This window comes from Pinus tabuliformis, chromosome J, assembly GCF_031772625.1.
Source record: "Pinus tabuliformis cultivar Carrire ecotype Pingquan chromosome J, CPIR1, whole genome shotgun sequence".
Classification (NCBI taxonomy): Eukaryota; Viridiplantae; Streptophyta; class Pinopsida; order Pinales; family Pinaceae; genus Pinus; species Pinus tabuliformis.
This window is the reverse complement of record NC_142295.1, coordinates 297,957,206-297,984,031: the sequence shown is the minus strand read 5'-3', so window position 1 is coordinate 297,984,031 and position 26,826 is coordinate 297,957,206. Positions and strand designations below refer to the sequence as shown.

Below are 26,826 nucleotides of genomic sequence, written 5' to 3'. Positions count from 1 at the left end.
ACACACTACCAATGCAACATATTAATCTAAGATCTTTGTGAAACCTAACTATTCATGGATCTCTACATATCAAGACCTGTCACAATGCAATTCACACACTTATGTCATAGAAAGTAATAAAGATCATATATCTACATAAAGCTGATGAAAATGTAGCAAGAAAAAACTCAGTTTGATTTTCCATGGTCAAACTAGAGAGAATTCAAATTTCCATTTTAGTAGACAACTTGGATGAGTTAACTTGAGTGACATGGTCCGTGTCACCTAGTTATCTTAGATAATTTGAGTTGGAAGACTTGAGTTCAGTTGAGCATGAGTGATTGCTAATTTATAGCAATCTAAATCACTTAAATTGAGTTATTGTCAGTTAAACTAGTTCTAATTGTTAGAGGAATTAATGGAAGGTGAAGTTGTGCAATGTGACTTTAGTCACACTCATTTATCAACCAGTTAATTGATCAATCAACCCAAAATAATAGTTTCATGTAGAGCATTTGAGTTACCTAGTTGAGGTGGAGGTTCCAAGGCAATGTACTATCAATTATAGACTATTCCCATGTGTATAGGTGGTGCATGCAATCAGAGATCAGCCTAATGGAATTGCACAATCCAAATTGAGGAATTTCCTAATCAATAGGGGCCTAATTCCTCAAGAAACAACATAAGGAAATATGAGTTTGGAGGGCTTGAAAATTGGCTAAGTGTTGGACAGAGTCAGTCAGTCAATTAGGCAAAGGGATAGACTATACACTTGCAATTTTTCTTTAGGCTTGAGCAAGGATATGTATTCATCCATATTTTTTGATTAATGCAATACATACAAGAAGGGGTTTTGAGCAGTTGCTTTTCCCTAGATAAATATTTGTGTATGTGTGTTTAGTCTTGATGCATGTTTATGATTTGAGATATTGAGCGTGAATTGAATTCCACTGATGAGTAGAGTAGATTTGTGTCTTGTGTTTTAGTAAATTACAAGAGTAATTTCATATCTACACATTAATTTCTACATGGTATCAGAGTAGGATTCACCGTAAGTAGAAAATTCGAAGTTGTTATTGTAGGAGGATCAAATTTGCAGGATAAATTCTTCAGATCTAGATGAATGTATTTCTATTGTCTAAGAATTGAGTATTCCCTTCAGGTAAGATCGAACTTTGTTGCTTGGAAGGACTGCATGGAAGCGGTACTGGAAGACAATGGTTTGAAGGAATTTGTTGAGATTGACATTCCAAAACTAGGATCATCTGATGTCAAGGATCTAGCAGAATGGATGAAATGTGTAGCCAAGGCAAGGAGAATCATATTGGAGAGAGTAAAGGAACAAACTATATCAAAACTCCACCGGAAATAAAGTTCGTATGCAATTTGGAAAGCACTGATCAATTTTTTCTAGAATAGTAGTGACCAAAGGAAGTTGGCGCTCAGGGATAAACTTTGTAATATCAAGATGCAAAAGAATATATTTATTTAGCAGTACCTGAGTAGGTTCACACAATGTTGTGATGAACTTGGTGGAGTTGGTGTTACTACTGTAGAATATGATTTGGTAAGTCTAGCCCTTCTAGGCCTTCCCAAGAGTTGACATAACTACCAATATTCGTTGAACGAGAGGGAGAAACTACTAAACTAGGAACACTTATGGTCAGGTTTGGTACAGGTGGAAATAAAGCAGAATACTAGAGATGGAACTTCATCCAAGTGTGAGGATGAAGAAAACTATGCCTTGGATGGAAAGGAAAAGAACGGGAAAGGGAATAAATAACAATCCAAACCAGAGTCTAGTAAAGGGGGAAAGAAGAAAGACGTTTCCAAAAATTAAATGCTTCAATTGTCATGGATTTGGGCATTATTCCATGAAGTGTCCACACAAGAAGACAAGGAAGAAAACTTCAGAAGGATTGACAGGTGAAACATTGGCTTCACATTTAGAGATTGACTTTACCCTTATCAAATGCATGGTGATCACAGTAATGGGGATCATGTGGTACTTGGAAAGTGGTTCCTCATTCCACATGATGGGAAACATAGATTTTTTCTGTAACCTAGAGGAGAAATACCTCTAGATGCACATCGGGATGGGAGATGATGGAAGGTATAGCACAACTAGTATTGGTACAATTACTTTTCAAAGGGAGTCTCTATCTCATATAAAACTCATCTCATCTCAGTTTCTATGTTGGAAGATTGTGGTTATGATGTGATCTTAAACAAAGTGAAAGAATTCCTAAGGCACATAGCCATGGGTCAGAGGAAGTGGATCGGGGTTCGTGTGAAAAACTTGTACAAGATATATGTGGAAGACAATGCTGCATTAAGTACGAAGGTAGAGGTATAGAGCCACGATGTCGGTGAACTATGGAATTATAGAAGACTTAACCATTTCCATCATGGTGACCTAAAGATTATGCAACACATAACCACATGCCTCCCCAAGATACATCCAAAGGGTGTACCTTGGGGAAGTACACAAAAGCCTCATTCCATGATTAGGATAACAAAGCACAATGCAGTCCTTGAAAGGATCCACTCTGATGTCTGGGGACCTTTCTGGACAATGTCCACTCACAAGCATAAATATTATGTTATCTTTGTATATGAATTATCATGGAAGTGCTCGATCCTCTTCATGCAGAATAAGGATGAGGCATTCTCCAAGTTATTAGAATTCAAAGCACTGGTAGAGAAGGAAACCAATATGAAGGTGAAGGATCTTAGGAGCGATAATGGCAGTGAGTATGTGTTGAATGAGTTTATTTTTTTTTGTAAAAAAGAAGGCATTCGACGAGATTTGACAAAACCCCACAACCCACAACAAAATGGTGTGGCTGAGAGAAAGAAACGTAGCGTTGTGGGAGAAGCGAGAGTGATGTTGCATGAACAAGGCCTACTAGTACATTTGTAAGCAGAGGCATGCAACACAATAATATACTTGCATGACCAAAATCCTCATCAAATTATAGGAATGATTACATCAGAGGAGGCTTTCTCAGGGAAAAGCTGGATGTGTCTCACTTGAGGATATTTGGAGCATTTTTTTACTTCCATGTCTCCAAAGACTCCAGAAAGAAGCTTGAGCCAACAACTGAGCTAGGGGTATTTCTGGATTACACAAAAACTCCTCACAACTACCATGTGTACTTACCATCCCTTAGAATGACAGTTGTGTGAAGGGATGTAAAGTTTGATGAGGAGAAAGAAATGAGATGTTCTCTTGAGTGGGAGCTTCAGTTGCAACTAGATTAAGAACTTTTGGCTCCAAAGGAGGAACCTCAAGAAGTTGTGGAGTAGCCAAAAGTTGAGGAATAGAGAGTGGAGACAACCACTCAAGCAAAGTCGTCCAGAGAAGGAAGAAAATGAAACAGAGAAGCTGAGAGGCTATTGCGTGATGCTATAGAGACTATGGGAGCACCCACTTCTCAACACAGGCAGAGAAGGTCACCAGATCAGTACACTAGCTACATGGATCTAATGACTAAGTTAGTTGAGACTGAGCCATCCTATTTCAAGGAAGCAGTAGAGAATTATGTATGGGTTGATGCAATGGTAGAGGAATATGATTCCATGTAAATAATAGTGTTTAGGAAGTGGTCCCAATACAGGAAGGTAAATCAGTGGTGGGTTTGAGATGGATTTACAAGGTAAGGCATGCAACAGATGGAAGCATAGAGAATTATAAGGCCAAATTTGTCGCCAAGGGATTCTCTCAAGTTGAGGGAATTGACTATGAGGAAACATTTGCACTAGTTGCAAGGTATTCATCCATTAGATCTATACTTTCTTTTTTAGTGCAAATTGGGTGGAAGATCCACCAGATGGATGTAAAGACAACATTCCTCAATGGAATTATTGAGAAAGAGGTGTACATTGAGCAACCAGAATGCTTTGAGACTTTTGATCAATAGTCACATGTGTGCTGACTCAAGCGAGCATTGTATGGCATTAAGCAAGCACCCTGTGCTTGGTACACTAGGATCGACAAATATCTCACCGGGTTGGGCTTCACCGAAAGTGAAGTATATGTAAACCTTTATCATATATTGGTAGAAGGTAAATTTCTAATTATTGTCTTATATGTTGATGATTTGATTCTAATGGGTGATGATAAGTTGATTAGATCTTGCAAGGAGGACCTTGCAAGAGAATTTGAAATGAAGGACATTGGACTCATGCACTACTTCCTCAGATTGGAAGTATGGCAAGGATATGGGGAACTGTTTGTATCTCAAGGAAAGTATGCTAATGAGATATTGAAGAAGTTTCACATGGAGAGTATCAAACCCATGGAGACACCTCTAGCCACCAATTGGAGGAAAGAGGATGCTACTTCAGGTGAAGTAGTGGAGGCTACAATCTATAGGCAGCTTGTGGGTTCACTAATGTATTTGGTGAACACAGACCAAATATGTGCTATGCAGTCAACCAACTTAGTCATGCTATGGTTAGGCCAACCAAATTGTTTTGGAGCGAAGCTAAGCATGTTGTATGGTTCCTCAGAGGCGCCACTCAGTTTGGACTATGGTATAGATGGATAGAGGGAGTGAATTTGTGTGTTTTCATAGATGCAGATTGGGCGGGGAGTCCATCAGACCAAAAGAGTACATCAGGAGAAATTTTTAGTGTTGGTTCCATGACGATTTCCTGGTACATCAGGAAGCAAATATCAGTGGCACTTAGCTCATCAGAAGTAGAATACATGGTTGCAAGTCAGGCAACATGTGAGGTGATCTAGATGATAAATATTCGTTTGTGATTGTTTGGTTAGATGATGGATCCTGCTGTTGTGATATACTATGATAATCAAAGTTTCATCAAGCTCTCTAAAAATCCAGTCTTTCATGATTGATCCAATCATATAAATATCTGGTATCACCATCTATGAGATTGTGTGTAAAGATGTATCATGTTGCTAGATTACATTCCAACAGAGGAATATGATGCAGATATTTTGACAAAGGATTTGTCAAAGGGAAAAATCAAGTTCCATAGAAGCAGGATCGAGATATCTGATAATCCATTTCTTGCTGAGAGGGAGTGTTGAAAATGTAGCAAGAAATATCTCAGATCGACTTGCCTTGGTCAAACTAGAGAAAATTCAAATTTCCATTTCAACAGATAGCTTGGATGAGTTAAATTGTGTGACATGGCTTGTGTCACCCAGATAGCTTAGATAATTTGAGTTGGAAGACTTGAGTTTAGTTGAGCATGAGTGATTGCTAATTTCTAGCAATTTAAATTAGTTAAATTGAGTTATTCTGAGTTAAACTAGTTCTAACTATTAGAGGAACTAGTGGAAGGTCAAGTTGTGCAGTGTGACTTCAATCACACTCACTGATCAACCAATTAATTGATCAATCAACCCAAAATAACAGTTGCATATAGAGAATTCAATTTACCCAGTTGAGGTGGAGGTTCTAAGACAATGTACTATTAGTTGTAGACTATTCCCATGTGTACAGGTGGTGCATGCAATCAAATATCAACATAAAGGAATTGCACAATCTAGATTGAAGAATTTCCTAATTAATAGGGGCCTAATTTCTCAAGGAACAATGCAAGGAAATAAGAGTTTGGAGGGCTTGAAAATTGGCTAAGTGTTGGCTAGAGTTAGTCAGTTAGGAAGGGGGATAAACTATACACTTGTAGGTTGTGCTTAGGCTTGAGAAAGCATATGTATTCATCCATATTCTTTGAGTAATGCAATACAAATAGGAAGCGGTTTTTAACAATTGCTTTCCCCTAGATAAATATTTGTGTATGTGTGTTTATTCTTGATGCATGTTTATGATTTGAGCTCTTGATCATGAATTGAGTTCCACATATGAGTAGAGTAGATTTGAAACATAGTTACCTATCAAACGAGAAAATTACCAATTACCCATTTTTTTGAGGTAGCAAAAAAATCAACGTATTTTGAAAAGTGGTTATTTAGAATACACCTTTTTTTTGGAGCATATTTTTGACACTTTAAATTTTCTTATGTAACATTTTTAATAAATGTTAGTGATTTTCATGCTGATTTTGAAAAGCGTTGATGCGGCATCAACACATTTTTTTAGAGGGCTTAATTTTGACACTTTAATTTTTTATGTATCAAGTATGAACATTTTTTTTTTAAACTTAGTGATTTTCATGATGATTTTGAAAAGTGTTGATGCAACATCAATCCCTTTTGTTTAGAGGGTTTATTTTTTACACTTTAATTTTCTAATTTATTAAGTGTGGATATTTTTTTTTTAAATGTTGTTGATTTTCATGTCAGTAATAAACCATAAAAATAAAATAAAAAGCATGACAAAAAAATCGATTATAAAAATTATATAAAAAAGAAAAAAAACCATAAAAATAGAAAAAAAACTAATTTGTAAAAATAAAAAATTTAAACAAAAAATAAAAAATAAAAATAAAAAACAGAATAATAAATATCATAAAAATTTAAAAAACATGACAAATATATATATATATATATATATATATATAGATATAGATAACGACAAAAAAATATTAAAAGAACAAAATTAACTTGTAAAAATAAAAAATTTAAACCAAAAAAAAAGTAAAAAATTATGAAAAATGGAAAATATTAAAAAAAGACACAATTCAAGAAAAAAAATAAAAGAAAATTATTAAAAACATTTTTTAAAGTAGAAAAAACTACACAATTTAAAAAAAATAAAATGAAAAAATGAAAAGATAAAAATACAAATTAAATATTTTAAAAAACTAAAACAGTTTTAAAAAATTAAAAATTAAAAAAATTAAAGAAAAAATTAAAATTGGAAAATGAAAATAAAAAAAAAAGTTAAAAAGTAAAACAATAAAAAAATAAAAAAACTAAAACATATTAAATTTAAAAGGAATTAAATGAAAATTTTTAAAAATTAAAAGAAAATTGCCTCAGGGCGGCCTAAGTCGATTCTCGGAATTGACCAACGCTGTCCGGGCCGCGGGGCCTTAGGACTGGCCTAGGCGGCTACTTTACAGTGCCGCCTTAGCTAGGCCCAAGTGCCTGTAGCCCTGGGCAGCGAAGGCCGAGCTCGATGGGGATCGCCCAGGGCTACGAGACCTTGGGCCTTAATGGGGTGGGCGTTGTGGAGTGCCGTCTTGACCAGGCCCGAGGCCTTGCGGCCTTGGGTGGCCAAGGCCAAGCACCAATGTGGTCACCTAAGGCCACGGGGCGTCGGGCTGGTGGGAGCAGCGTTGCACAACGCTCACCCTAGTCAGGGCCCAAGGCCCTATGCAACCACGACCGAGCACGGTCGTGGTTGCCCATGGTCGCGAGGCCTTAGGTCTGGACGAGACAACGTTGCACAATGCCCCCCTTGGCTTGGCCCAATGTCACAACCATGAGCTGAGCATGCTCATGTGCGACGGGCGAGGGTGGACGACAAACTTCGATTATGTGCGACAAGTTGACTTTGTGATGAAGCACGAGTTTGGTTAAAGGTGACACGATGAGTGGGAGCATTCGGTTAAATGTGCCCCCGACGAGTTGTGCGATGACGAGTTGTGCAACGGTGCGACGAGTTACTTGGAGAGTTGAAAAACCGAGAAGTGGAAAATTGGCTAAGTATGGGTGCACACATGACGAGTTTATAAGGAGTGTTAAAAAACCGATGAGTTGGGCCGACATGTGGAGTTGGATGCCCTGGGTTGGCTGACGTGCAGAAGTGGACCCAAGTCGGTTGGCTGACGAGTTATTTGATAAATTCATAGGTGATTTGTATGGTCGGCCTAGGTAGGCCGACCCATCTTAACTCATGGAAGAGTTCGTATAAGTAGGCAGACGAGTTGGAAGGAAGAAAACCAAGAAGTTCAAGCATCAAGCATTAGCAAGACACTTGGGCGAAGAGAGAAGAGACATACGATCAAGGCAAGGCGTACGCGGTGGATGGGCTGAGCCAAGGAAAGGGTGAATGAGCTGTAGGTTGGGCGAACAATGCATGGGTGAGTTCTGTGACATGACACTGGACAGACGGTTCGGTAGAATGAGGGTGTAGGTAGGCAGAATAGGTCAGTGACCTAAACTACTGTGGGCATAGCCACACGATGCATGACTTGACAGAGTCGGGCAACTTGACCCGTGGGTGCATCCGAGAGGCACGACCCGGCTAGGCGAGTCTGCACGAGCAGGAAGAACGAGGCAACGAGCTGTAGGTTTGATGGAAGTCTGAGCAAAAAGGAGCACGAGCTGCGGAAGGCGTGGGTGCGACTGCACGACCTGACCTCGTTGGGTGAGCTGCACGGAGGCACGGTGTGATGAGATGCGACAATGCTTGGGCAGAGCTAAATGCGAAGGGCGACCTGGTGGAGTGGGCACCTCTCCACAGTGCAATGCAAAAGTTTGAACATGGAGGGTGACCCAACCTGGAGTGGGCACCTCTGCATGGCGCGACGAGCTGCACGACACGACACGAGGTGGGCACTATTGAATGAAGGGTGACCTGACATGAGCAGGCCGAAACTGCTGAAAGGTTGAAAGTTTGCTAAGGGTAAATTTGGAGTTTCCTAGTGAAGCTATACTTGTAATTGTATTTGTAAAATACTGAACTATTGGTTATTGGGCAAACTCTAATCTGGGAGTTGCCCCTCCCATTTAAAAAGAAAGTAATCCATTGTGCATATTTATGATATGATGATGATGATGTAAATGTTATTCCGCTATGTAAATGATAAATGCTTAGTAGAAGTAAAGAAAAAATAACTATGTATTGAATGTTAAGCGTAGCCCGTACTCATAAGTATTGGTGAAAAGAAAGTGGGTAGCGGTGCCGCACTTGCCTATGTGCGGTTGAAAGACCACTGCCAAGATATGGTTGTGACAATTGGCATCGAAGCTTCGGATTCCATGGGATTTTGAATGATTTGGAGAAAGCTAAAGTGAAGTAGATATCTTTTAGTGACATGTGGTATTAGACTTTCCGCAAGGCTTTGGAAAGTTCGACAAGGACAAGTGAAGGGTCAAGTTGAACAATAGAAGAACTTTATGGTCTCAATGAGATCACAAGTGAAAGTGATGGATGATCAAGTGGAAGAACCTCAAGTTATGATAGGGGAATCTAGCAGGGATGCCAAAACAATTTTCATGGACAGGGTAGTGGATAAAATGGAGGAATTAGCTTATGAAGTGGCTTTGGTGAAAACTGAGAATGTTGAATTCCAGGGGATGCACACGAAGTTGAAGGAAGAATTTGAAGACCTCAAAATCTGATACGAGTATACGTAATGGATGTATGCGAAAATAGAGAAAGAAGTCAAGGACATTTGAGCTGCAAGGGATCAAGGTTTGGCAAAAATCTCAAAGTTGTAGAAAGAACTTGACGATGCTCGAAATGAGATAGTTGTTTTGAATAAAGTAGTTGGGAAAGGTTCTGTTGGAGGAGTTTCCCATGTGAAGGTCAAAGAACCTGAATATTATGATGGGATGAGGAGTGTGAGATCTCTTGGCAATTTCTTATGGGAGCAATACTTGGAGCATTTGGGTATGCCTGATGATGAGGCCAAAGTCAAGATAGTTGCTCAATCCTTGACGAAACTTACTAATATGTGAGAAAGATGGACCAAATTGCCAATGGTGAGGCTACGAAAATCTCTTCTTGGGATGACATGAAGAAATATTTTTAGACTCATTTTAGCCCACAAGATGAGACTTAGTATGCAAGGATGAAGATTAAATATATGAAGAAAACAAGAAGCCTACAAGCATATCAATGAGAGTTCTCGAGTGCGATCTTGGAGTTACCTGACATGGCGGAGAAAGGCAAGGTGTTCAATTTCAGTATAGGATTGAAACCCTGGGTGTGCAATGAGGTGAAGAGGTAGAAGATCAAGGCACTAGAGGAAGCATTTGAAATGGTTGATCGCTTGGTAGAAAATTACGATGAAGGAATCAAAGAATGAAGAAAGAAGACAGATAAGCTGAAAGAGAAGGCTACGAAAGAAGAGCCTTCGAGATAGAATGACAAGTTGAAGGTGAAGAAGCCTTTGAAGTGTTGGATTTGTGAAGAACCACATATGGTGAATAATTGTCCTTCAAGGCCAAAAGTGGCAGCAGTAGCACAAGTCGATGCAAAGAAGAAGAAAGAAGAAACTTCCATTAGAGTGATCCATATTTTGGGAGCTGCGGTAGCTACGGAATCAGTCTCACGACGAGATCCTGAAAGGAATAAGTTGGAATATGTGGAGATGAATATTGGGAAGAATACTATTCTCACTATGGTATATAGTGATGCAACTCATAGCTTCATGAGTGAAGAAACTGTGAGGAATATTGGGCTGAAATTTATATCGGTTCAAGCACAGTTGAAAGCAGTGAATTCTCCACCAAATTCAGTGATCGGTGTAGTAGAAAAGGTTGATGTGAGCATAGGTGAATGGAATTGGAAAGTCAACTTCACGATTATGCAGATAGATGACTATGAATATGTACTGGGTATGGAATTTATGAAACAATTTGAAGCTATGATAATACCTCACTTAAAAAAGTTGTACATTTACGACGGGCGTGATAATGATCCCATTGGTGTACCAACCATAGGAACTATGACAACTGAGTGTAAGTTGACAATGATGAATGTGGAGGAAGTCAAGCAGGATGAAGAAGTTTAAGAGAGGTTGGCTTGTACAGAGGCAAAAATTATGGAGTAGTCACAGGTGATTAGAGAATTATCTGATAGTATCTTGGATCTATCAAGAAGACTAGAGGCAGTGGAAGGAGTTGGAGATGCTAGACCCAAGATTCAGATGGAGTGTGTGTCGCGAGGCATACATGCAGAGATTGGAGGAGGAAGATCCAGATAGGTGGATTGAGCTATTAGCTGAGGAAGAGGGAGAGCCTTCGGCCTCCACTCCCTCCCTCTCTTTTTAGACTGACATGGGGATGAGGCTCATTGTTAGCTACTCATGGCAGTGAGTCTCCTATGTTTTGAGCAAACATATGGGGTGAGATGGACATGATTGGCAGTAGCATGCAGAGATATGTCATGATGATGTAGGACCATGCATTCTTATGGTGATGATGTACGGTTGGATTAGCTACCCAACTAGCCACCAACATGAGGGTTACCAGCACATGATTTTCTTGCAGAGTTTGGCATATCGTTGGCATGAGACAGGTCAAAGGTGGACACATCTGGATACCCATATATATGGATTTTTAGTATTAGCGATGGTGGCTGCTAAGATGGTGTTGTCGAGGACAATAAATGTTTAAAGTGGGGGAGTATGTCACGACCACGAGCTGAGCGCGCTCATGTGCAACGGGCGAGGGTGGAAGAAAAACCAGTTATGTGCAACGAGTCGACTTTGCGACGACACACAAGTTCAGTTAAAGGTGACACGACAAGTGGGAGTATTCGTTTAAACGCGCCCCCGACGAGTTGTGCGACGGTGCAAGGAGTTACTTGGAGAGTCGAAAAAATGAGAAGTGGAAAATCGGCTAAGTATGGGCGCACACATGACGAGTTTATAAGGAGTGTCGAAAAACTGATGAGTTGGGCCGATGTGTGGAGTTGGATGCCCCGGGAAGATCGATGTGCAGAAGTGGACCCAAGTCAGTTTGTCGACAAGTTATTTGATATATTCATGGGCGATTTGTATGGTTGGCCTGGGTAGGCTGACCAACCTTAATGCATGGATGACTTCGTATAAGTAGTCGAATGAGTTGGAAGGAAGAAAAACAAGAAGTTCAAGTATTAAGCATTAACAAGAGACTTGGGTGAAGAGAGAAGAGACATACGACTAGGGCATGGTGCAGGTGGTGGACGAGCCGAAGTGTTGAGCCAAGGAAAGGGTGAATGAGCTGTAGGCTGGGCAAACAACGCACAGGCAAGTTTTGTGACATGGTAGTGAGTGGACGGTTTGGCAGAACAAGGGCGTGGGTAGGCAGAAAAGGTCGATGACCTGAATTGCGTGGGTGCAGCCACACGATGTGTGACCCGACTCACGGGTGCAGTTGAGTGACATGACTTGACTGGGTGGTCCTGCACGAGCAGGCAGAATGACGTGGCGAGATGTATGTTCGGTGGAAGTCTGAGTGCAAAGGAAGGCACAGGCGTGACTGCATGACCTGAACCGGTTGAGTGGGTTTGCATGGAGGCACGGTGTGATGAGTTGCGATAGAGCATGGTAGAGCTGAACGCGGAGTGCTACCTGGTGGAGTGGGTGCCTCTGCATGGTGCAGTGCAAAAGTTTGAATGTGGAGGGCGACACCGACTCAGAGTGGGAGCCTATGCATGGTGCGACGAGCTGCACGACACGACATGAGGTGGGCGCTACTGAACGAAGGGCGACTCGACCCGGTGAGGTGGGTGACTCGACCCGATGAGGATGAAACTGCTGAAAGTTGGAAAGTTTTCAAAGGGTAAATTTGGAGTTTCCTAGCAAAGTTGTACTTGTAGTTGTATTTGTAAAATATTGAACTATTGATTACTGGTCAAACTCTAATCTGGGAGTTACCCCTCCCATTTAAAAAGAAATTAATCTATTGTGCATATTTATGATATGATGATGATTATGTAAATGCTATTCCGCTGTGTAAATGATGAATGCTTAGTAGAAGTAAAGGAAAAATAACTAAGTGTTGAATGTTAGGCGTAGCTCGTACTCATAAGTATTGGTGGAAAGAAAGTGGGTAGTGGTGTCACACCTGCCTATGTGCGGTTGAAAGACCACTGCCATGATAGGGGCGTGACACCCGAGGCCTCATGCACTGCACAACGCCCACCCCAGCCAGGCCCGAGGCAATGTGGCCTTGGGCGACCATGGGCACAGGGCCTCGGGCCTGGTCGGGGTGGCGCTGCACAATGTGCACCTCGATCAGGCTCGAGGCCTCGTGGCGTAGGCGGCCATGGACGAGGCCTCCCGGCTTGGGCGGCCATGGCTGACGGTGGCCTAGGTTGATTCCTGGAATCGACCTAGGCCGCCCAAGGGCAATTTTTTTTTTTTTTAAAATTTAATTTTAAATAGTTTTTAATTTAATTTGTTCTTGTTTTTTAATTTTTTTTGAAATCTTTTTAATTTTTAGTTTTAAAAGTTTTAATTTTATTTATGTTTTTTAATTATGAGTATTTTTTTATTTTTTTTACTTTTTTTAACTTTAAAAAGAATTTTTTGTTTTTTTTTTCTTGAATTATGTCTTTTTTTTAAATATTGTTCACATTTTTTTCATAGTTTTTTTCCTTTTTATTGTTTTTTTTTTCAATGTTTGAATTTTTGTTTTGTGTTATATATATATATATATATATATATATATATATATTTGCAGGGTTTGTGTTGATGCTTGACTAACAACCCGATCCCATTATGTGTAATTTAATGGTTGATTTTAAAATTTTCGTTATAATGAATAGAGTTTGCGCCACAATGTGTCAATTTCATGGTTGGTCTTTAAGTTTTAATTACAATGGGTTGAGTTCACCAACACTAAATTTTCGTTATAATGAAGAGTCTACCCCACAATGTGTCAATTTCATGGTTGGCCTTTAGGTTTTCATTACAATGGGTCAAGTTTACCAACACTGCGTGTCAATTTGATGGTTGATTTTTAAATTTTTGTTTCGATGTATCAAGTTGTCTTAGGCTAAGATTTTAAAATTGCTATACATTTAACATTTAAAAGATAAATTTCTCTTGGTATAATAACTATTTCATTCAGGTGTTCATTTTTTAAGTTTTTTTGTCATAATTTTTTTCCAAAATGTCATGCTTGAAATATTTTGAAAACTTAATGTTTTTTTCTAGTCATAATCTTTGGTTTAAATTCCATGGTTGAAAATTTGTCAATATTTTTAAGTTTTTCTAAGTCATGATATTTTATCTTTATTCTATGGTTGAAAACAGTTATAAGTGTTTTTTCTTTAGCACCATGACTGAAAATTGTCGGAGTTTTAAGGTTTTTCAAGGATGTGATATTTTATCTTTAATGTCATGATTGAAAACGTTGAAAATTTAAAGTTTTTTGGAGTCATGATATTTTATCTTTAACGTCATTATTAAAAAATGTCAAAAATTTACCATGAAAAAAAGATGTTATTCCAGCATCAACACACTTTCGTTTTCAGGGTATCTTTTGCACACAAAAAAAGTTTTTACTGCCATTTTTAAAAAATGTTGAAAATTTACTCTGAAAAAAATGGTTATTCCAGCATCAACACTTTTTGTTTTCACCCTATTTTTTCATGTTTTTTTGGGGGTTTTTTCTAGAGTTCTCGTTTAGAGGTAATAGCTCTCATTTGATCGGTAACTTTTTTTTGTGTATTGTGTTTTAGTAAATTACACGGGCAATTTCATATCTACACATTAATTTCTACAAAAGAAACTATCATACTTGTATCTCTACATATACATTGTTAGAAACCACATCAATCTCTCCATACAATGTCAGAAACAACATAGTGATATCAAGCCTCTGCTGCTCTTTGCTCTCTGCATTCTCTCAATCATATCTTCAACAAAAACATGATGTTAAGTCCTTCAAATATTCATCAAATCATATATCTTCAAATAATAATCCAAGTATTGAATATTTTATTCATATCTCCTTTATATCTTTCATTGAGGAATAGATCTGAGTCTCCTCCCGTGCCCAGTGAACACCTATTCAAAACAAGACACAATCAAATCAAGAAAATCACACACTAGTTGCTCAATCTTCTTCTTCTTTTATAACCTCTATCCCTTTCCAATACCAAGGGAAAATCCCATGGATATTTTGATAGGAAACTTTGAGAGGATCAAATGGACCTTGCTCGAACTTCCAGAAGATTACCTTGGGGAAAAAAACAGGGTTTTAGCTCAAAGTTTTTCTTTTTATGTGCTTACAGGTAGTAATGCACTTCTCCCCATTTGGAATTGTGTTATAAATCATGTATTTAACACCAAACATATACTACCCTAGGTGGTAACACTCCTCCAACAAAGGTAACCTGCGTTACTCTTTTTCCATGCCGTGAAAGTTGTGAAAACACAGTCAAACTTTCCTCAAATTTTCTCCAACTTCTAACATGCCTTTTCCAACACTTGGGAGTCTTGTCAAGCTTTGATAAGGCTTCAATAACACCTCAAAAACCTTAGTAAACCTTCTCCAATCAGCCTCCTATGTCTCCTTAGTTTTCTTCACTTTCAAACAACTACAATCCTTGTCCATCCTTCTCTAATTGATCTATACCTTGAGCAAGATTTTGCAACTCATATGCAATCATCAAGACACATCTATAATCATAAGGACATCTATAATACATTTCCAATCATGAGGAAACATCCTCCATCCATGACCTATCTAGAGACATCAATATCGCATGCATACCAATAGTGTCAAAATGTGACAAAATCATGACATAGTGGATAAGTTGACATATAGGTTGACATCAAGTACAACACATTAGTCATAATGCCAACAAAGAGATGATTTGGTTATAAAGGTTTATAGAGGAATAAGGAAAGAAGCATGAGAATAGTAGGTTGTATAGTGATAGGAGAGTTACGTTCATCTTTCAAAGAACTTAGTGCTCCATTATAAGATAAAGCATATACAACTTACATACCATATTGTAAAATCAATTTTAGAAGATGAATGGATAGTTAAAGTTGAAAAAGATACATACTAGCTAGAATGTTGTATAAATGTTAATGAAAGAAATAACAATGGAGACATAGATTTCCACTCAATTTTAGTTGGTCTTTAAGCATGATGGTGAAGATGAGAAACTTGCTAGGTCCAAAGTTGAAGCATAGTCCAATAGGTTCACTAACAATGGAGTTGTTGTAATTAGTCTCCAAGTGGGAGATTATTGGTTTGGGAGCCTTATTATCTTCTTGATTTAAAGGTCTTGTTTTATATTCATGCTTGTACCCTAGTACTTAATGGGAGATGTGGGGGGGAAGTTTCACTACTATTGTCACAAGGGGGTCCATGGGGGGTGGTGAAAATTCTTTAGATCCCTCTCTCGTGTGGGTTCCTTGAAACACACGAAGAGATAATTTGTTTGGAAAATTTTTGTTGTAAAATATTTTAATTTCATAGTCAATATAGATCATTCATCATTAGGTCATAGATGTGACATTAGAAGTTATTTTAAGGTTTTTTGAGCTAGAGGGAAACACTTCTTTTATGAACAACTTGTATTGTGCCTGTATTATTTTTGAAAGAGCATTTCCATTGAGAGTGAGGAGACTATGAGAAAGAAAAGAGGATGTTGTAGTTGATGTGTTGCAAGTTGTATCACTTCATTTTGTTGTATGGAATAAAAGGAAGGACACAATATTTTTACGTGGATGTAGACCAAATTGGTTGAACCACACATATTGGTGTTTGCTTTGTATTATTTTAGTCTATGTTTTATTTTGGCATTCATGTTGATTTTGTTTTTCTATATGATCTTATTCCTAACACATTGTGATGTATGGGGTCTAAGCTACTATTTAAGTAATTATTCTCTTACTATTTGTGTTTGAATTCCCCATACATCTTGGAATATTACTCAGTGAGCATCTAACTTAGAAATATGAACTATGTAAGAATAATATAGGGGTTAATCCTAAGTAATTTAACATAAGTATTATGAAAATTAAAATTTTAAAGTTATACCTAGGTAAGGAATTAAACCCTAGGGATATTCACCCCCAATATATTAGACCTAGCCTAAAATTTAACAAATAAATCAAATAAAAGCAATTCATACGTCACTTGCATTGATTTTTTTGTAATATCTCCTTCTTCAATGAAAATATGCATAACTAGACTCTTCTATAATCACGTTAGGAAATTCACTCAGGAAAATAAAGAATATACCACAAAAATATTGAGTAAGTAATCCTCTCCAATTAGTTTCTAATCACAAGAAATGAGGGAGGCACCATTTTATATATGTGAGGCACTCCCTAAAACCATACATGAGATACAATGTGATTGAAACAATACGATGTGGTCATACCATGTGCTTAAGTAAAGCATGAACCAAATACCTTGTTCCCAAGTGAAACCACAAGAGAATATCATAAGTGGTTACTAAAAATCCTCAATCATAGGGGTACCCTCCTCAATCAAGGGTCAAAATACATGTGTGAAGTTAAAACCATGAGAGAAACCTTGAGAAAAACCAAAAGGAATCTCACACATGAGAGAAGAAAGGAATATATTAGGCGTTCCCTTGTGGAAGGCTCTAGAACCACCACACATGTGAATAGAAAATAAAACATGAAATGTACCCTTCTATAAGGATTTAAAAACCTCACACATGTTAGTTAGGAGAAAGAGTGCACCTAGGAGAGATGTTCACAGACATGACAAGTAAATACCCCATGTAAGAAATTAAGAATCACTCCCACGTGAGAGAAAAAGGTCTAAAAGAGGTGCACCCCACATGTGTGCTAGGATATCATGTTGTGACCACCCCAATCATATCATTTTTAATCCATATGCTACTAGAGCGAAAGTGATGATGTAGACACGTATATAACGATGTTATTACACTATCATGGATCCTTAAGTAGTGAAACATATTCCAATCCAATGTCATGGATCCTAAAAAGTGCGATGGATATCTTGATGTTTACATATTTTTGTGATTGCTGGTACATGGATCCCAAGGAAATATCATGGATCCTTATGAAAGTTCATGGATCTGAATGTGCAAGACCCATTTATAATAGTAAATCAAGTGTCAACACAAGTCATTAGTCAATTGATAATAAGTGATCTCTTCCAATGACATCATAACATAAGTTAATTTTATAATTTTCATATGTTTACCATGGTGGTACAACCTTACTCTTATTACATGCTCCAATGCCTAAGTAAGGAAGTATTTCCTCAGGCACTCAATGGAAATAGGTAAGATGATGGAATAACTTATGCAAGGGGAAAAAACTTCATGCATTAACCTTCAAATTCATACATTTTAAATATCTCCTAACTAGTCAAACTAGTTTTCTACAGCTAGGAACCTTTATTTTGTACATGCACACCTTTTTTATTGGGAGGTATACTTAGAGTTACTACATCGACGCTTTTTTATATTGTTTTTTCTTTTATTTTTTAGTTCCCATTTTTAGAATAGAACTTAGAGGTAAGGGCATATTTAAGAAGGTGGCATAGATCTAGCTTGATCAATTTAAATTTTCTAACTTTTCATGCTCTTCACATCAACCTTTTCGCTTCATATGTCTTTGACTTACATTGTCCTTCAATTTACATAACTAGGCCTTGTTGGATGAAACTTTTATAAGCCAAACTTGGATGAGATTAGTATCTTTTAATGAAATGAGGGTACAAATTTAATGTGTAGATATAAAACTTCTCATGTAATTTACTAAAACACAAGACTCAAATCTACTCTACTCATCTTCAGAATTCAATTCACAATCATGAGCATAAATCATAAACATGCATCAAGATTAAACACACATACACAAATATTTATCTACGGGAAAGAAACTCCTCAAAACCCCTTCCTATATGTATTACATTAATCAAAGAATAGACATGAAATACAATGCTTGCTCAAGCTTGGGAAACCTCTGTAAGTGTATGAACTATCTCTCTCCCTGAACTGGCTGACTCTGTCCAACACCTCGTAAATTTTCCTATCCTCCAAGATCCTATTTCATTACATTGTTCAATGGGGAATTAAGCCCCTATTTCATAGGAATTTTTCTCCAATGAATTGCTTAAATCATCTAAGATCATCCTCTGATTGCATGTACCGCCTGGACACCTCAGAATAGTCTACAACTGATAGTACACTTCCTTGGAATCTCCATCTCAACTGGGTAACTTGAATTCTCTTCATGCAACAACTATTATGGGTTGATTGATCAGTTAACTGGTTGATCATTGAGTTGTAACTAAAGTCACACCCCACTACTAGACCCTCCACTATTTCCTTCAATAATTAAAACTATTTTAACTCATAATAACTCAATTTCACTGATTTAGATTGCTAGAAATTAATAATCACTCATACTGAAATGAACTGAAGTCTTCCAACTTGCATTATCTAAGCTAACTGGGTAACACAAGCCATGTCACTCAAGCTAACTCATCCAAGTTGTCTATTGAAATAGAAATTCAATTTTTCTCTCTAGTTTGACCAAGGCATGTCAAACTGAGATTTTCTTGCTACATTTTCAACAGTCCCTTTCAGAAAGAAAGGGATTATCAGATCCCCCAATCCTACCTCTATGGAACTCAAATTTACCCTTTGACAAATCCTTTGTCAAAATATCTGCATCTTGTTCCTTTGTTGGAATGTAATCAAGCAACATGATCCTCCTCTACACACAATCCCGTAGATGGTGATACCAAATATCTATATGCTTGAAATCAATTGTGAAAGACTCGATTTTCAGAGAGCTTAATGTAGCTATGATTTTCACAGTATACCACAGTAGGATCCATCATTTGACAAAAAATTCCCTCAAGAATCTTGCTCATCCAGATCACCCCACATGCTACTTAACTTGCAACCATGTATTCTACTTCTCCTGAGTTGAGTGCCTCTGATATTTTCTTCCTATTGTACCAAGAAACCACTGTAGAACCAACATTGAAAATTCCTCCTGATGTACTCTTCCTATCTGATGGAATCCCTGCCCAATCTGCATCTGTGAAGCCACATAACTTCACTCCCTCTATCTGTCTGTACAATAATCCAAACTGGTTGGTTCCTTTGAGTTAACGTAGAAGATGCTTAGTTTCCCTACAAAATAATTTGGTAGGCCTAATCATTTCTTTACTGCATAGGTTGACTGCAAAGCACATATCTGTTCATTTGTTCATGAAATACATTAGTGCACCCACAAGTTGTCGATAGATGCTAGCTTCCACTAGTTCACCTGAAGTAGCATCCTCGTTTCTCCAACTAGTGGCTAGAGGTATCTCCATGGGTTTGTTATTCTCCATGTGAAACTTCTTCAATATCTCATTAGCATACTTTCCTTGAGAGAAAAATTGTTCCCCATCTCCTTGCCATACTTCCAATCCGAGGAAGTAGTGCATGAGCCCCATGTCCTTCACTTAAAATTCTCTTGCAAGATCCTCCTTGCAAGATCTGATCAACTTCTCACCACCAGTTAAAATTAAATCATCGACATATAACACAATAATCAATAATTTACCTTCAACCATAATATGATAAAGGTTTGCATCTGCTTCACTTTTGGTGAAGCCCAACCCCGTGAGATAATTTTCGATCCTGGTGTACCAAGCACGGGTTGCTTTTTTGAGGCCATACAATACTCGCTTGAATCTGCACACATGAGACTCTCACTCAAAGGTCTCAAAACCTTCTAGTTGCTCAATGTACACCTCTTCATCAATAACTACATTGAGGAATGATTTATTCATATCCATCTGGTGGATCTTCCACCCCATCTAAGCTGACAAAGCAAGTATAGATGTAATGGATGAATACCTTGCAACTGGTGCAAAGGTTTCCTCATAGTCAATTCCCTCAACTTGAGAGAACCCCTTGGCCACAAATCTGGCCTTATAATTCTCTATGCTTCCATCTGCTGCATGCATTACCTTGTAAAGTCATCTCGAACCTGCCACTAATTTGTTTGTTGGTCTTGGGACCACTTTGCAAACATTGTTTTTGACAATGGAATCATACTCTTCAACCATTGCATCAACCCATACTGGTTGCTCTACTTCTTCCTCGAAAGAGGATGGCTCAATCTTAACTAAATATGTCATTAGCACCATGTAGCTTGTGTACCAATCTAGTGACCTTATCTACCTACATTGAGAAGTGGGTGCTCCCATAGTCTCTCTAGCATAATGCATCAGCCCCTCAGCTTCTCTGCTTCATTTTATTCCTTCTCTGGATGTTTCTGCTTGAGTGGATGTCTCCACTCTCTGCTCCTCAACTTGTGGTTGCTCCAGAACTTCCCGAGGTTCCTCCTTTGGAGAAAAAAGCTCCTGATCTGCCTGCAACTGAAGCTCCCTCTCAAGAGAACATCTCATTGCCTTCTCCTCATCAAAATTCACATCCCCTTGAACAACTATCATCTTAAGGGATGGAAGGTACACACGGTAATTGTGAGGAGTTTCCAGGTAACCCACAAATGTCCCCAACTTAGCTGTTGGCTAAAGCTTCTTCTTAGAGTCTTTGGAGTCACGGCAGTAAAAAAATGCTCCAAATATCCTGAAGTGAGACACATTTGGCCTTCTCTCCAAGAAATCCTTCTCCAGTGTAATCATTCCTAGAATCCGATGAGGACTCTAGTTCTGAAAGTATACTACTGTGTTGCATGACTCTGCCCACAATTGAAGTGGTAGGCCAAGGTCCACCCTTTGCATGTATCTTGTTGACCAAGTGATCCTTTGGGGAGGCTTGTGGTAATCTGTTGCATAATATTTAGGGTGCCATCATGCAAATGGCCAAGACTTCTATGCCATATTTCAATGACATCTCAGATCTACACCTCTCTACCTCCGTGCTTAATGCAACATAATATTCCACGTCTAGCTTGTACAAGGTCTTCACATAAGCCCTAATCTTCTTCACTTGTCTCGTGGCTATGTGTCTTAGGAATTCTTTCGATTTTCTGAAGATAACATCGTAACCACAATCTTCCAACATAGAAACTGAAACAAGATTTTTTTTAGGCTCGAAACATACATGCCATCCTTGAGATTGAGAGGGGATCCAAAATCCCTCTGAAAGGTAACTGTACCAATACTGGTCACACTATACCTTCCATCATCTCCCATCTCGATGTCCATATGGAGATAATTGTCCTCCAGGTCACTGAAAAATTCTTTATTTCCCGTCATGTGGAACGAGGCACAACTATCCAAGTACCACACTCTCCCCATCACTGTGCTCATCATGCATGTGATAAGGGTGAAATTAAGATTGAACTGTGAATCCAAGTCTTCACGTGCCACTCCTCTCGAGGTCTTCTTGCTTGTCTTCTTGTGTGGACACTTCATGGCTTAATGCCCGAATTCATGAAAATTGAAGCATTTTATTTTAGACCAGTCCTTCTTCTTGACCCCTTGACTGGACTCTAGTTTGGATTGGGATTTTTTTCCCTTTCCCCTTCTTTTCCTTTCCAACCAAGGCACAATTCTCCTCATCCTCATACTTGGATGAGGTCCCATCTCCGGTGTTCTACCTTATCTCCTCTTATACCAAATCATACCATAAGCACTCCTAGTTTCGTAGTTTCTCCCTCTCATTCATCGACTCTTGGTAGCTATGCTAGCTCTTGGGAAGGCCTCGAAGGGTTAGGATTATCAAATCATCCTCTCGAATAATAACTCCAACTCCACCAAGTTCATCACGACATTGTGTGAACTTTCTCAAGTATTGTTTAATAGAATTGTTCTCCTGCATCTTGATATTTCGAAGCTTATCATTGAGTTCCAGTTTCCTGTGGTCACTGTTGTTCTGGGGAAAATCTTTCAATGCATGCCACATTGCATATGAGGTTTCTTTCCCATGGAAATTGGAGACAATGTGGTCCTTTACACCCTCCAATATGATTCTCCTCTCCTTAGTTACACACTTCCTCCATTCTGCTATGTCTTTGACATCAGATGATCCTGGTTTTGGAATGTCAATCTGGACAAATTCTTTCAACCTATTGTCCTACAATATCGCCTCCATGCAGTCCTTCAAAGCAACAAAATTCGAGCCACCCTCAAGGGTATACTCAAATCTTAGACCATAGAACACCATCATGCTAGCTCTAAAGAATTGATCCTGCAAATTCCATCCTCCTGTAATAGCAACTTCGAATTCTTTGCTCTCCTGTGAATCCTACTCTTATACCATGTAGAAATTTAATGTGTAGATATGAAATTTCTCATGTAATTTACAAAAACACAAGAATCAAATCTACTCTACTGATTTGCAGAATTCAATTCACGATAGCAAACATAAATCATAAACATGCATCAAGATTAAACAAACATACACAAATATTTATCTAGGGGAAAATAAATTCTCAAAACTCCTCCTTATATGTATTGCATTAATCAAAGAATAGAGATGAAATATAATGCTTACTCAAGCTTGAGCAACCTCTAGAAGTGTATAAGCTATGTCTATGCCTGACTAATTGGCTTTGGCCAACACTTAGCCAATTTTCCTGTCCTCCAAGATCCTGCTTCCTTGTGTTTTTCAATGAGGAATTACACCCCTATTTCATAAGAATTTTCATCCAAGGAATTGCACATTTCATCTAGGCTCATCCTCTGACTGCATGCACCACATGTACAACTCATAATAGTTTACAACTGATAAGACACTACCTTGGAATCTTCATCTCAACTCAATAACTCAAATTCTCTGCATGCAACAATTATTTTGGGTTGATTGATCAGTTAACTAGTTGATCACTGAGTTGTGACTGAATTCACACCCCACTACTAGACCCTCCACGAGTTCCTCCAATAGTTAGAACTAGTTTAACTTACAATAACTCAATTTTACTAATTTAGATTGCTAGAAATTAACAATAACTCATACTAGACTAAACGCAAGTCTTCCAACTCGAATTATCTAAGCTAACTAGGTGACACAAGCCATGTCACTCAAGCTAATTCATCCAAGTTGTCTGCTGAAATATAAATTCAAATTTTCTCTCTAGTTTGATTGAGGCAAGTCAAACTAACATTTTCTTGCTGCATTTTCAACAATGAGATGAGAAGGAAAAGGGAAAAATAGAAATTTTTAAGTATATATATGATATAAAGTATGTTAACTCAAGTATATTCTTAGTAGTATGATTTGAGCTAAGTCTTGAGGACACTTAGTTAAGGACAATTATGCCCTTCATATTTCAATTAGAGAAAACAATAAAACCTTTATTGTTAAGCGAGAAACTCACACACAAGAACATATTGACTAAAATAATGTTCCTGCATGATGTATGATGTGAAATATACAAAACATATGAGGTCTAAGACATAGGAGTTGATATAGTATGGTAGAGTCATGTGATAGAACTAATGAGAGAAAGACTAGATTGTCATGTCTACGATGGAAGAAGTAGAAGAACAAATTTAGATAAGAAGATATGAGTAAAAGAACTCATCCAAAGAATAGACCACTCCAATGGTGGTATGGAAGTAATTACCCTTGAGAAAGCAACAATGACCTTTTTCAATACACTTGAATCTATGCACATTTTCCTAGTCCCATTTTTTTTGGAAGTGTAATTTACATTGACATTACATATAAACTTTTAATTTTTGGGTTTAATCTTTTGAATAATATTTATGAGTGGGCCTAATGGTTAAGAGCATGTGTTTCCTCGTGGGCCTAATGGTTCAAAACTAAAAGGGGGTAGAGTATGTATGCCTTCATAGACTTAGCAATAATATCAAATCATGCGGAAGTGAGTCCCTTAGCTGTGACCTTAAAATTAGATAATAATAATAATAATTTATTAGAATGAATATAAATATCTTTAATCTCCTTCAAAATTAATCTATATGTATCTTGGTAGATCCATAGTTATTAATAGTTATTAATAGTTAAAGTTAATCATTTTTTTTTGCAAAACTCAAACTACAAAATCACTAGACTAATGATATCTTTTTTTTGCAATCTAAATTTATAAGACATTTTTTGTTTTTGCAATTTAAATTTGTAAAACATTTTTGTATAACAAGCTTTTAGTGAAATATTGAATCAACTTCAAAAAAACAAATATATCACTCAACAAAGAGAGCAAAAGCTTCTGATTGAGGAACAGAATATAAGTAGATCAGGAAAGCTTCATTGATGGAAGGAAAATAACTTATGGAACATTTAACAAAGAAATTTAAAGGAAATTGTAGAATCACTAAAAGGAGAAGGCTTGAGCTTAAAAGTAGGAAAGCCACAAAGTGGATGGTTGAATTTGTAGGGAAGCCCAAAGTGGATAGTTGAATTTGTGTTTCACAGTTCATTAACCCAACTCTACAATTTAGTTAAGGAGAATCAATTGTAAATTTGGATTATGTCCGCAATGTCAATGCTTGAATTTGTAATTTCACTTTATAGTAATCAAAATCTACAATTAAAGATAACTAAATATTGATAGATATGAAATCTAAAAATTTAATGACATCACCAGATTTGAATTTACCAGTAGTATTATTCAGTCTATGCACGTAGATATTTTGTTACTACTGTAATGAGGTTCTAACGCAGTTTATTCTCTGGTTTCCAGAGTATGCATATACAATGAAAGTCACTGAAAAATGTGACATTTATAGTTTTGGAGTTGTTTTGTTTTTAGGAGACTTTGTTACGTGGGTAAGGAACTCAATTCAGACAACACCACTGACTTCAGGAGTATTTGATGGTCGATTGGATCTGAGCCAAAGGACGGTGGTGGATAACATGGTCCTGGTATTAAAAATTGCTCTGTTTTGCACCAGTGTGGCACCTTCTGACAGACCAACAATGAGGGAAGTGGTGGCAATGCTGATTGAGGCTGGCGGTGGAACCAGTAATTGAGTCTACATCAGAAACAACTCCACTGAATGAAGACAACAAATAAGGATCTTCAACTTTCCTTATTAAGAAATAATGTCTTTCCTCTCTGTGATGGGATATTACTTAGTAGAAAATAGTCTCCGTTGATAAAAAAAATATTATTATCATTGTTATTTTATATACATTGTTTTTGTTTATGAGATACTCATAACTCTTTTACAATAAATAAATTGGTCTTTCAAGACTGGTGAAAGCTTTACATTTGGGTATGATTATGTCTGGTAAATGGTGGTTTTACAATAAATAAATTGGTCTTTCAAGACTAGTGAAAGCTTTACATTTGGGCATGATTATGTCTGGTAAATGGTGGTTTTTCCAGATGTGTGAAACCTTAAATTTGGAAATGGTTATGCTTTGTAAATTATTTGTGTCATGTATTGTTGTTTTTTAGGTGTAGTTTTGTGTTGTGCATAGTGGTGTGAGTTGTTAGTTATTTTATGTGATGTTTTAAAGAAAAATTTAAAGATGTTTTTCCATATTTAGTATTTTTAATAAATTTATTAATATAGATTAGTGTATTTAACTTTGGGCAATTGGAATTACGTATTTGTTGGCATGAAACTAGTCAAATATATAATAACATTGGTGACATGTAGTTGAGTTAAAGCTTTTGTTATTCCATGTGTTATATTTTTATTCTCTCTTATTGAACTTAACCATTATGTTTCAAAATTTGCATATAGAAGTTGTTAGCATGATACATATAAATAATGCTAAGAGATATTTAAACTGATATTAGTATAATATGGAAAAGATTAATATATATTTTTTTTACATATGTAAGCTAACAAAAAATTATTATTTAATGGCATTGTTTTACAAAATATTATATTCATATTTTTTTTTTTTTTTTTTCAAAAGGTGGAAAAACCTATCAAACTCAGTTTGTCAAACCAACATTGAGGACAGCCATCTCTGGCTGCTATCCGCGAATGTCAGTTGACACATCACTGTTATCAAGGAAAACCACACCACCTGAAATAACCCGCTGGTGGTCCGTAAGGGAGCAGACTTTCACTCCTGCCAGATGCCTCTGGGTCTTGGGCCGTTAACCTGTTTCCTTACGTCCGAGGAAGACGAGCTCTTAGCCAAGCAGAAGCAGTTTTAGGGCATACTCCAGGCCCATACATTATATTCATATTTATATAACAAAGTTTGGCAATTTATATTTTACCCAAAAAAATTTCTTTGAAAATCATATAAGAAATTATGTTTTGTTATTGTTAATTTATGTGGATGATATTTTGTTATTAACAAATCATAAAAATACTTGTGATAAAAGTATAATCATTTCATATAATAGTGATATTTTCTTTTTAGGTAATATCAT

The 26,826-nt window shown here is 37.3% G+C and overlaps 1 protein-coding gene across 1 annotated transcript in view; it reads left to right on the top strand.

Moving 5' to 3' along the window:
• The window catches only part of LOC149226934 (uncharacterized), a 127,357-nt gene extending 101,900 nt beyond the window's left edge, over positions 1–25,457 (top strand). Inside the window, 1 exon segment of the mRNA XM_089380360.1 lies at positions 25,168–25,457. Within this exon segment, the coding sequence (XP_089236486.1) occupies positions 25,168–25,457 (290 nt within the window).
• The last annotated feature ends 1,369 nt before the right edge of the window (positions 25,458–26,826 follow it).